General features: G+C 49.7%; 1 protein-coding gene across 1 annotated transcript in view; it reads left to right on the top strand.

Annotated features, from left to right (window-relative positions):
• The window catches only part of SEZ6L (seizure related 6 homolog like), a 181,580-nt gene that overhangs the window by 143,296 nt on the left and 26,022 nt on the right, over positions 1-12,262 (top strand). The window contains 1 exon segment of the mRNA XM_086682196.1: positions 9,538-9,734. Within this exon segment, the coding sequence (XP_086538322.1) occupies positions 9,538-9,734 (197 nt within the window).

Below are 12,262 nucleotides of genomic sequence, written 5' to 3'. Positions count from 1 at the left end.
ACTACCTTCTTTACAGCCACCCACAATATTATCCCTATTTTCCAGGCGAGGACACTGAGGCTCAGAGAGGTTATGCCACTTTCTCAGGGTCACCCAGCTAGAAATCAGCACCGCTAGGATTTGAACCAGAACCCAGTCTCTTACCACTGCCTCTCAAGACGGAGCAAACTCACAGGATGGTTGAGGACTGACTTGTTCGGAGACAAACCAAGCCAGGAGCTGCTGGGTTTTTCCCCGGTCCACAATGCTGGCTGTGAAATGTCTTGACACTGACCTTGACCAAGCTCTGCCCGCCGCGTTCTGAGATGGCTCAGTCCAGGGATGTGGAAATCAGAAGCAGCTCGGCCCATGGGTGGTCCCAGAGGACGGGCCTCTGTAACCCGTCCCATTCTCTTTGGGTATGAGAGGGGCATTGGTGGAGAGGGGGGCAGGGGGAGAAACCAGAGAAAGGAGGAAAGGCAGTGGAGAACAGAGACTGGGTGTCATCCCCTCTGAAACCACAGCGCAGAGTAGCGAACCAGCCTTTGGGTCCTGGTTCAGCCTCTTGGGGAGTTTGCAGGGACACTGACCCGGGGGCCCACCCCTTGACATGTTGAGGGTCTCATTGGTCTGGGGTGCAGCCTGAGCATCATCGAGAGTGCTTAAATCTCCCCAGAGCTTTTCACGTGCAGCAGGGACTGAGACCCAGCAGCAGAGGGCTGGTTCCTGAGCCTGACATTGACAAGCACCTGGTGAATATCTCGGGGAGAGAGGGAATAAGGAAAGGAAGCACAAACAAGGAAATTAGAAAACCACTCATTTTTATGCACTCCGGTGTCCTTTTAGGGGGCCAGAAAGATTGGTTTTCCGTGTCCTCCCTGGAGCTGACATGGTTTCTTGTCCCGTCTGCCATTTTATCAAATTTAATTGAAACCGAATGAGCACTGGGCCAAAGGGACCTTCAGCAATTCCACGGTGCTGAGGGGTGTTTAGCGGTGGCCGTGTGGCATCATGAAGGCACACGGAGGCCTTGGGACCTGGGCCTTCCTGGACTCGGTTTCCTCCTCTATAAAATGGGATTCATGACATCGCTCTGTGGTGGAGGGGACCCCATGAGAAACAGACACAAGAGAACTCTGGAGAGGTCTTTTAAGAGAAATTTGAACGCACCTAAAACTGCATTTATGGGCTTTGGGTCCCTCTTTTTTCTCCCTTATTTAAATCCTATACTTTATTTCCTCACCATCTCTACTGTCCCATGGAGGTCCTGCCTCAATTGCAACATAGTGTTTTCTTAAAGTCATGCAAACCCTCTAAGCCTCAGTTTGCCCATCTGGAAAATGGAGGAAAATTCACCATAATTCATGAAAACGACATTTGTCTCACCTGTGCCAAGCCCTGTGCTGGGCCCCGGGGACACTGGGGAGAGGTGGGTACGGTTCAGGGAAACTTAGCCAGCCCAGTGTGGGAGATGAGAGAGGTTCTGCCTTCCAACCACACGGATTTGGAGGCTGGCTGCCCTATACGACCAGCTCTTTGAGCCTCCTTGCGCTTCTTCACCACCGGGTGCCTCAGTTTGCCCCCTCTGTGATATGGGTGAGGATAGTAGTTCTTCCAGGGTTCGTCCGAGGATAAGATGTGTGAGGTGCTCAGAAGAGCTCCGGGCATCAGGAGCCTTATGGAAACCTTGACTGGTTATCATATCGCTGTCAGTGCAGGATGGGGTCGGGAGCACAGAGGGATGTTGAGGAATTAGATGTTGTCGAGCGGAGAGGTGAGGGGAGGCCTTCCAAATAAAGGGACCAGCCTGGGCCAAGGCAGGTCTAGGAGCATCAAAGGGTCTGGTGTACAAAGATGTTTGAGACAGCAGAAGTGAGCTGTGGGCCCGACCGTGGACCCCCTGGGAGTCCAGGAAGGCTGAAAAACTGAACATTCTTGTGTGCGTTTAATGTCGCTTCTTCCACAGACCCGTTCTATTAACCAGCTACTTCTTATCTCCCCCCGCCCCGCCTTAAACTGCATATAAATTGGCTTGCTTTTTCACTTGGCTTACCCTAAGCAAAATAATGTCCATGAAATTAGAAGTGTGATGCGCAGACCGTATATTTATATATATATATATATATATATTTTTCGAATCCACATTTAAATAAATACATAACCATTAGACATTTTCAACTACGTTTGTCTAGCTCAAATCATCCTGCGAACGCCACCGGGGAAAGCCTTTTAAAATCTTTAAAAAAAAAAAAAAAAAGATTTCTAAGCGAGGGTCAGCCGTTTGTTTAAAAAGGAATAAAGGAAAGCAAGGTGGCTTGCTCATCATTGCTTTCTACCACCTCTGTGGAATATTAATGGCGGCAGCTCAACAGTTATAAAGCTCACCTACCACCTTCCCCCCCACATCCGGGCCCCTGATTGGCTGAGGCAAGAATGGGCACCTGCTGCAGGGGAATGGGAATCGCGACCATGCCTGGGCGCACACCGCCCTCTGCTGGCCGAGAGAATTACCGCTCCAGAGAAAGGTTTGCCCATCTGTGTCAGAACCAAACTCGTATTCCTCGCCGAAACCTCTCTGGCTCTCTAGACCCTAATGAAAGCAATAATGGGGGTCCCTTGAGCTGTTTTTATCCTTTCTGAAGAGGTAATACAGCCACATGATTCAAAATCCAAAAGTACAAGAGTCTACTGTGGAAACAGCAAACAACCCCCTCCTCTGAGCCTCTCCCCAGAGGCCATCACGGTAATTGGTTTCTTATGCGTCCTCCCCAGACTCTTTCTTTCTTAAAGATTTCTTTTTTCATTTTTTTTTACATTTATTCATTTTTTTTGAGAGACAGAGAGACAGAGTGTGAGCAGGGGAGGGGCAGAGAGAGAGGGAGACACAGAATCCAAAGCAGGCTCCAGGCTCTGAGCTGTTAGCACAGAGCCTGACGCGAGACTTGAACCCACGAACTGTGAGATCATGACCTGAACTGAAGTCAGACACTTAACCGACTGAGCCTACCGAGGTGCCCCAAGATTTTACTTTTAAGTAATCTCTACACCCAACGTGGGGCTTGAACTCACGACCCAAGATCAAGAGACACATGCTCCACCGACTGAGCCAGCCAGGTGCCCAGTGTCTTTTTAAATATGCCCCCCCAAAAAAACCTTAACAGAAATCTCCTATCTACCAAAATGAAGCCCCCCAGACTAAGTAACCAGTTTAATGCTGGTTTATTACATAACCGATTGTATACCATCAATAATGGCAACAAAATGAACCAGATATCATTGTTATCAAGAAATGCAAAATGCTTAGGAGATGGTCTTTTAAAACAAGGAGTTAGAGAGAAGAAATATTACCTTGGTAGGAAAAAAAAAGAAGGTTGAAATGATGGGTCTAATCGAATGACCTTTAGCAATGATGTCATAAGGACATAGGGCTCAGCAGGATCCCAGGGGCAGTGCGACGGGGCTTTTCCTCATCCTGCAGATTTTGTTTGTAATGGTCTATTCACAAATTTCTTGATGCCAGACTGAAGCTAGTCACACTTTTTGGAGACACGTATATGTGGCTTTCATGGGACATCGTATAACATATGGTTCACATCTCGGGCTTTGGCATCCAACAGACCTAGGTTAGGGTCCCGGGTCTGACGCTTACGTGAGCCTCAGTTTCCTCATCTGTTAAAACAGGGATGATCCTCGGTGTTAGCGTGTGGAGTTCTTGTTTGAGTGCTTGAGCATTGTTTGAAAGCTAAATGAGGGTCTTGGGAGATCATTACTCAGATATCTGGCCCATTAGGTAGCCCAAAAGGTGGTTTTGTTGGGCTGAGTAGAGACTGGAACTGGAAAGGTGAAAAGGGATGCCAAAAGTGGGGGCCCTGGATAGCGTGCCCCCAGATGACTGCTCCGACCCCGGAAGGGGCTACAGGATGTGCCTGGAGCAGGGTCAAGGTGGAGAGGAGAGGAAGCTACAACCCAGCAGGTCACGGCCACGGGCTGGTTTTGGAGTGTCTCATCGGGCAGTGCAGGGGTGTTGTGGTGCAGGGTTTGATTCTGGCAAAACCAGCATATCAAAGAAGAATGGGGGGTGTCGGCAACTTCTACAGCTCGGTGGCACTGGGTACCTTCACACTGTCGTGCAACCAACCCTTGCGTCTAATTTTAAAGCACTTTTCATCCTCCCCAAACGGACCGTGTACCTGTTCACCCAGCCGTCTCTGTTTGTCCCCAACCCTTCCTCCCAGCCTCCTTTCCTCCCTTCCTCCCTTCCTCCCTTCCTCCCTTCCTCCCAGCAGCTTGACCCCCAAGCTGCTTTCTGTATCTACAGCTTTACCTATTCTGGGTATTTCTTATCAAAGGCATCATACGCTGTGTGGCCTCTTGAGACTGGATTCTTTGACTCTGCAGAAAGTCTTTAAGGTTCATCCATGATGGAGTATGCGTCCATGCTTTATTCCTACTTATGGCTGGATGACATTCCGTTGTAGGGATACGCTGCGTTTTGCTTCTCCATTCATCCGTTCAGTGAAGGGACCAGATTTATTGTTTCAGAAGGATTCATCTGGCTGCCGAGGAAAGAGACTGGGGCCAGGCAAGGAGGTGCTTCCCTATGGTCCAACTGAAGGGGGATGGAGAAAAACTAAAGACAGGGGCAGAAGGAGACACAGGAGCGGGGGTCTCCTGGTTGGAACTCCACGAAAGCCTGGCCCTTTGGCCCCATAGAGGGACTGGAGGAGACAGGGGCTGTCCCTGTGGCATCCTCCCTGCAGAGGACCTGCCTACACCCAATTCCAGTCCTCTCAAACCCACCTGCCTGCCAGCATCTATCCATCCCATGTCTGTTCTGGAGTCAAACTGACCCTGATTTCTCAGCACCTCCCTGGATTGTTATCTGGCCGATGTCTCACTGGAGTCCTCGATGGAAGGCCCCTGCTGTGCCCCATGGCCAGTCTCTTGGCTGTTAATTCTGCATTTTTGTCTCGGTTGCTGAGAACAGTCCAGCGGTGGGGACCTTGGATGCCCTCCGTGTATTAAATATAGCCGGACGGGCAAGCGAAACGCAGGCTTGTCTTCTGAGGTGGGCGGGGGAGAAAGAAGGTGGATCCAGAAGGATAAGGCAGAGAGTAAGCTTACTCTTTCACTGCCCCATCATTCATGGTCTGTTTTCTTTTGTTTTTTGTTTTTTGTTTTTGTTTTTGTTTTTGTTTTTGTTTTTGTTTTTGCACTTCTTGGGGGGAAAGCTTAGTTTTTACAGGTCTTCTGGTCATAACAAGTATGGCTCAGTCTACTAACCATAAAGCCCTAAACATCATTCATTTTCAAACTCCCCGCGCCCTCCACAGGGCTCCTTAGGCTGGGAATTCTGCAGTAGGGAGGGCCTGGGGGAACTGCTTCCTACTCCCAAAAAAGCCTGATTGGACAGCACGGTCACATCACGGAAGATACAGAATGCTGGGCTTTTTCTCTGTCGTGGGGAACTTGATGGGGGCAACGTCTCTTGAGTCTGGCTGCTCTTGGCTTTCCTTTTGGATGGATCCCATCCCCCTTTCAGGATGGGGGACACTTTTAAGGACACCCACAGTGGCTCCTTTCTTCAGGGTCCACATCTGGACCCAGGAAATATGATTCCTGTCCCTACTTCATTAGTGATGGGGAGCTCACTCCCAACACCTCCTTTCCCCTCTTGTCTCTCTCTGCCCCCAAGGCAGGCAGGCAGCTCCAGTCTGACTGAGAGTCCTTACTCTCTTCTTGATGAGCATCAAATGCAGTCAGTCACTGGTCCCCAAGTCCCAAAGGCACCTGCCAAGCCACCAAGTGTCCTTGAAGCCCTCCTCACCAGGCTTAAGGTGAAGATGAAACACTTTCTCCCCTCCCTTAGTACCCCCTCCTGAGTGACACTCACTGAGTAGGTCCTTCTTGCAAGCCTCTTTAGCAGCCCAATAAATGCTTCGCCTTCTATAAGCTAGAGAGGGGGAAGGGCGCAGATCAGAAGTGATGCAGTAGCAGGTGCCATGGATACCCTGTCTCAGTCCTACAGCACTTGCCACGGTGTACCTACCATAGCTTCCTACTGCAAGCACCTCGTGGGCAGGCCAGAAGTGCTGGGGGTTGGTACACTTAAGAGCAACCCTCAGCCAATGAGGGATCAGGGTTGGAGGATGAATTCCCAGTTCCCTCTCCCCCGAGGTATGTTCTACACCATTGTTGACTGTTCCTGCGGGACTGAGCCCAGGGCCCACAGTGGAACTCTCCCATCCATGACTATATATTAGCTCCTCCGCTTCCTCCCACCTCACCACCTCACCAGTGCTGCCTGGGGTGGCCTCCCAGACCAGCCTGACTCCAGGAGACATTCGTCTTTGCTCAGCTCTGCTTCCGGAGGACCCAGTTTCAGTCAATAGCGCTTTCAAAAGTAGGAATACTCGGAACCTATTTGCTTATTCTTAGCTCAGGGGACTTCTGCTGGAATCCCAGGACAATAGAAGTTGCAGTTAATAGTCTATTGCACACTGTTTACAGCATGCGTTCACATAAGTCAGTGTTTCTCTGCCTTAGCGCTGTTGACATTTTGAACCAAATGATTCTGTGTTGTGGAAGGCTGTCTCGTGCAGTGTAGGATGTTTAATGGGAGTCATTGACTCCCCAGTGACACCCCCTAGCTGGGACAACCATGTCTCTGAACATTGCTAACTGTCTCCTGGGGAACAAAACTACCCCTAGTTGAGAACCACTGATGGAAGTCATCTGCTGTAAACAGCAATCTAAAGAGAGCACGATAATGATCATGGTGACAATGATGGTGGTGATGATAATGGCAATGGTGGTGATGATGATGGTGGTAATGATGGTGATGATGGTGATGGTGGTGGTGATGATGGTGGTGGTGATGGTGGTGATGGTGGTGGTGGTAATGATGGTGATGATGGTGGTGGTGGTGGTGATGATGGTGGTGGTGATGATGATGATGGTGGTGGTGATGGTGGTGATGGTGGTAATGATGATGGTGGTGGTGGTGATGATGGTGGTGGTGATGATGATGATGATGGTGGTGGTGATGATGGTGATGATGGTGGTGATGATGGTGATGATGGTGGTGATGATGATGGTGGTGGTGATGATGGTGATGATGGTGGTGATGATGATGGTGGTGGTGATGCTGGTGGTGATGATGATGGTGGTGATGATAATGGCAATGGTAATGGTGATGGTGGTGATGGTGGTGATGGTGGTGGTGATGGTGATGATGATGGTGGTGAGGGTGATGGTGGTGATGTTCATAATGACAGAACTTTCAAATGACTTGACCAGACTTGCTCAGGTGCTGTCAGTGGATTTAGAATTTGATCCCACGTTTTCAGCATGCCTTATCTCACTCCAAAAGCCCATGACATAGACCGGAAATATTAAGCCCAGTTCACAAACAAGGAACATCAGAAAAACCACATGCCCTCCGTGCAAGTATCAGAGCCGGGAATCAAACCAAAGCTTTCTGATTTCCAAGGCAGCATGCTCTTTCCAGCGCACCACAGCTTCCTGCTTTACAAAGGACAAAGAGCGATGCTAGGATTTTCAAATGAAAGCTATTTGCATCCTTGGAGATGCTTCCACTGCATTTAGAGCATTGAAATGAATGATAGAGTAAAGGCAAGTTGCAGACTCTCTGGAACCCACTGTTACCAGCAGACCGGCTGTGAAGTCAGCTTTCGGAATAAATATCGGTGATCTACACGTTTCACACCAGCCTAATCCAGCCCCTTTCACGAACGATTGATGTTTTCATGGTTCTTAGAGTTAAGAGGCTCTTCCCTATCACAGGTCAAGAGCTGACATCAACCTCACTATTTCTGCTCTAAGATAGACTTTCTGGCAGGCTCTTTCATACCATAGCGTATATTGAGCACCTACGATATGTGCAAGAGAAGGCGGCAACTCCGGAATTTCAGTACAATAGGGGTTGGAGGCTGGATAGCCTTAGCTGGAAACTGGCAGAGGGTATGATGAGTCTATGGCTCTGTCTTGAAGCCACACATGCAAAGCAAGCGGACAGCTTTTATTAGGAAAGTGGTGCCAAGGAAGCCGATGGAGGTTATGGGGACAGTTAGAACGTCCCTAAATCAGCCCTTGGGCAAGTTTGCCTGAGAAATGTGAGAGATGATGGGGAATAAAATACACCCCCTGCCCTCTGTGAGCACCACTTCCACAGTGTTCCTTGTGTTTCTGTCGTTTTTGTTCCTTCTCCTGGAAGCACCACCATGGGTGGTTTCCACCCTCCTCCGCCCTCCCTGACCACCCCTGCCCATGGGCACTGGATGAAGCTGTCACAAGGGATAGCTATTGTCACTCCTGCATGAGTTCCAGGAACTTTGCTCAGGGCCACTTCCTGGAATGCATCTCCTCAGGCAGTGTCTAGCTGCTTTCATCCCAAGCAAGATGACATTCAAACACATAAACTTGGCTCCTTAAGCCCTTCACGGTCTGGATCCTACAGCCCTCCAGCCTTCTGTGTCCTCCAGGCTTTCTTGAGCATCCACAGGAAGCATCACCTCTTCCAGGGAGGCCGCCATGATGCCCCCAGTCTCCTCTCTCTGCACGTGTGTTGATTGTAACTGCTACCACAAGACCTGGTTTCCTTCCTAGTCTAAATATACCACCCCTCTGTGGTTCTTGTGAGCACAGCTTGGTATCTAGTAGGTGTTCAAAAATATTAGGGAGAGAGACACAAGAAGAGGGGAAAGATGTAAAAGGGAAGGGAAGAAGGAGAATAGAAGGGAAGAGGCATAAGTTAATAGCTGTCTCCAGCCAACACTGAATTATCTGGCATTCTTTCAATCAGAGATCAATTTTATCTGGCACACCTACCATAACACATGTTTCTCTGGCACATTGAAGTGCTTTCTGGATTATTAACTGTCCATTGCAGTCCTGATATTTAGTGTCAAGGTGCTTTCTTTCATTCACATCTTTGACAGTGTGTCATCCTTTCCTGTTATGAATATTGACAGCAGGTTTGAGTACATTTCATGAATAAGGTGCCCCCATCCCACCCTCTGCCCCATCCCCTACACAGAATAGATACCTGGCTTTGATTTTGAGGACTTTGCCACATGATGAATGGAAGGATCATTTCACCTGACATGAAAATGCAGGTTCTAATTAGCAAGCAGGCAGCTTGCTCTGCATCAAAGGATGAAAGGCCTGTGTCGCACCCCCAGCATGTAGTCCAGTGCCCGGCACTTAGCGTCACCAGCATTGGAGGCAGTTTTACCAACAATGCAGCGTGCGACTGTGCAAAGACCTCCTTGCAGGAAAGACCATCTCCTGCGTGAGTCTTCAAAAGCCCAGTCCCTCCCCAAACCCAGGCACCGTGTGTGCTCGTGGGAAGGATCAGCGTGCCCCGGTCGCATCTGTGATCCATGCCTCCCTCCCCCCAGGTTCCTAGCCCGGCACCTGCTACCTAGGATGCCTCAGGAACATGTGTGTTGCCTGCAAAAATAAATCAAAGGCTTGTTGTGCACCCGTGATTGTGTTTCACGAGACCTCTCCTCTTCTCTCTGTCCCGCCCCCAAGCCTGAACCTGAGCAACAGCGACATCCTGACTATCTATGACGGCGATGAGGTCATGCCTCACATCTTGGGGCAGTACCTTGGGAACAGCGGCCCCCAGAAGCTGTACTCGTCCACGCCAGACCTAACCATCCAGTTCCACTCAGACCCTGCCGGCCTCATCTTTGGGAAGGGCCAGGGATTCATCATGAACTACATAGGTAAGTGTCTCCTCCCATCAATTTGTGTATGTGCGTGCGTGTGTGTGTGTGTGTGTGTGTTCAGATGATTTCTTCTAGATGAGTCTTTGTGGGGGGTTTGTGCTGTATTGGCACAGTAAATGTATGTAGTGTTTAAGCATTTGGACTCTCTGGTTGGAAGGACCAGGTTTTGAGTTTTAGTGCTGCTATCAGTGGCTGTGCAATCTTGGGCAAGTTGCTTGGCCTCTCTGAGCCTTTTTGTCATCTGTAAAATGGAAAAACTGATAGCTGCTCCAGAGGCTTCATACCAGGACTCAGTAGATAATGCCTCATGACTTTCAGAGTCACAGTGTTCCCCTGGTAGTCAGCTGGGATTTTATATCATCAGCAAACTCTCCTGTGTTTGTGACTTCTCAAAGCCCCGTCTCCATCAGCTTGCCTGACCTGAAGCTTGGCTCTTCCTAAGGTCTCTTCTTCCCCTGCAGCCCCACTGAACGCAGAAGGCACTTGCCCTCCACCTCCAGTCCCGCAGGACATAAGAGAGGCAAGAGGAGTCTTCCTTGATCTTCAATGCGGCTTCCAAACCATTTCTGTCCCCTTCGTGTCCAAACAAACAAACAAAATCCAAAAAAACACCTGCTGTGAAGTTCAGGCTAAGTTCACGTTCAACCATCCGACACTCTCTTCTTACTGTTTCTTCCATCCACAGCCTTCCCTCCTCATCCCCCACTTATGAACCCCCCTTCTTCATTGCTGGCAGTCACCCTTCTCTGCTCAACCTCTGAATGCTGGAGGGTCCCAACTCCGTCCTGAGTCCTGTCCTCTGTCTAGACTCACCCATGTGCCCTGTCGTCCAGTCCCATGGTTGCAAGCAATACTTCTCTGTGTTCCGTTGGCCCCTAATTCACACCGCCAACCTTGACCTCTCCCGTGAACTATCTACTCAACTCCCTGCTAACTACCCTTCTGCATGTGTAACCGGCATCTCAGATTTAACATGACCCATACAGAACTCTTTCCATCCCTACCTCCACCCCTACCACCACCCAGGAGTTTCCGCTGCTGCTCCTGTCCCTCTGCCCATCCCAGGAGATGGAACCACAGCTGTCCCAGTGTCTCGCACACCTGAGGCTCACCCACAGGCTTCCTGAATCCCCACTCTTAGTGTTTCTCTGCACCTGATCTTCTTGGCAATAGCAGAGAACTTGGGAGACACCAGGGGGTACTCAAGACCTAACCTCTTTTGGCATCCAAGATGGTGGGTGGTTGTGCCCTGAGGATTTCAATGGGCAAGATGCAGCCAGCAATCGGAAAACTCACTTGTGTCACCTAGGAGCTAGGTGGACACCTCGATTTCCCATATGGAAAAGGGGGATAAAAGGAGCTCTCATTCTTCCAGTCTCCCCACTACCATGCCCACCACCAAAGACCCTCTAGCTTGATCCAGATTCCGTGTCTTTGGTTCCCTCTTCCCCTTGGCTCGAAGATTTGCCCGTCCATCCTAATATAAAGCGTCTTCTGTGTACCACCTCTTGCCTCTAAAATACAAGCCCCTTCCTTGACCATTGGCTGCCTCAAAGAGCCGCATGCATGTGAAAACAAGTCCCTGGCTTTTTTGGTTTCTTCGTTTCTGGCTGGTAGACATTTCTCATCCCTTCCCGCTCTGCTACTCTCAGAGAGGCAGACACAAGTGTTGATGTTCTCTTTTATTTTTCTCTGGGGCCTTTTCTTCCTTTGATTGTACTGCTAAGTATTTTCAGAGTGTTACTGCTGCCACTTTCCATGGGCTCTCCATTTTTTACTGGGGCGAGGGGGAATCTGGGCATAGCAGAACAGCTCTTGCTGGCTATCTAGGCGAGGTGCCCTCCAGAGTCAGCTGCCTTTGGAAGGAGAGATTCTGGTGGCTTGGCTTCAGTCTCTCTCCTTAGCCCTCTCTTCTCCTCCTGCCCACCCCTCCGCCTCCCAGTTGGAAGATGAGGTCATGGTTTTGCTCATTTGTCCCCTCTGGTGCCTGAGTCAGCCTTCCAAAACTGCATTCAGCCTGGTGGCGGAAATCTGACCCTGTGCAAGGCTGCTCAAGGTTAACCCGGAAGTCTGGCCAATGTTCACTTTGGCACTATCTTGAGGAGGAGGTGTTCCTATTTATTGAAGCTGAAACTTTAGATTTGCGTGACGACTTGCACTTGGCAGGCACTCTTACATACATTATTTTATTTCATTATCTCCATTTTCCAGAGAGTTTGGTTCCCAAGAGTCTCTCCATTTGAGCCAGGCCCTGCACTAGGCACCAGGACCCAAGGATGAATAGACAGCTCTCCCTGCCTTTCTTTCTCTGGCTGGTGAAAGTGGGGGAGGCGGTCCCGTTAACAATGTCAGGATCACATGCTGCCCCCGTGGGAGAGGCCAGTGGGGTTTTAGGGACACAGAGCCTGGCTAATGTGGGTAACACAAAAAGAGAACAGTTGTGTTCTTCTTTCTGTTAAAGAAACACATGCTCGATTTCACAGGGATGGCAGGTGGGCTTCTGCATTTAATCCTGATGCTGTCAA

The sequence above is a fragment of the Puma concolor genome, chromosome D3 (assembly GCF_028749965.1).
Source record: "Puma concolor isolate L17-30 chromosome D3, mPumCon1.1.hap2, whole genome shotgun sequence".
NCBI lineage: Eukaryota > Metazoa > Chordata > Mammalia > Carnivora > Felidae > Puma > Puma concolor.
Note: the sequence above shows the minus strand (reverse complement) of the source record. Positions and strands in the feature narration are given on the sequence as shown.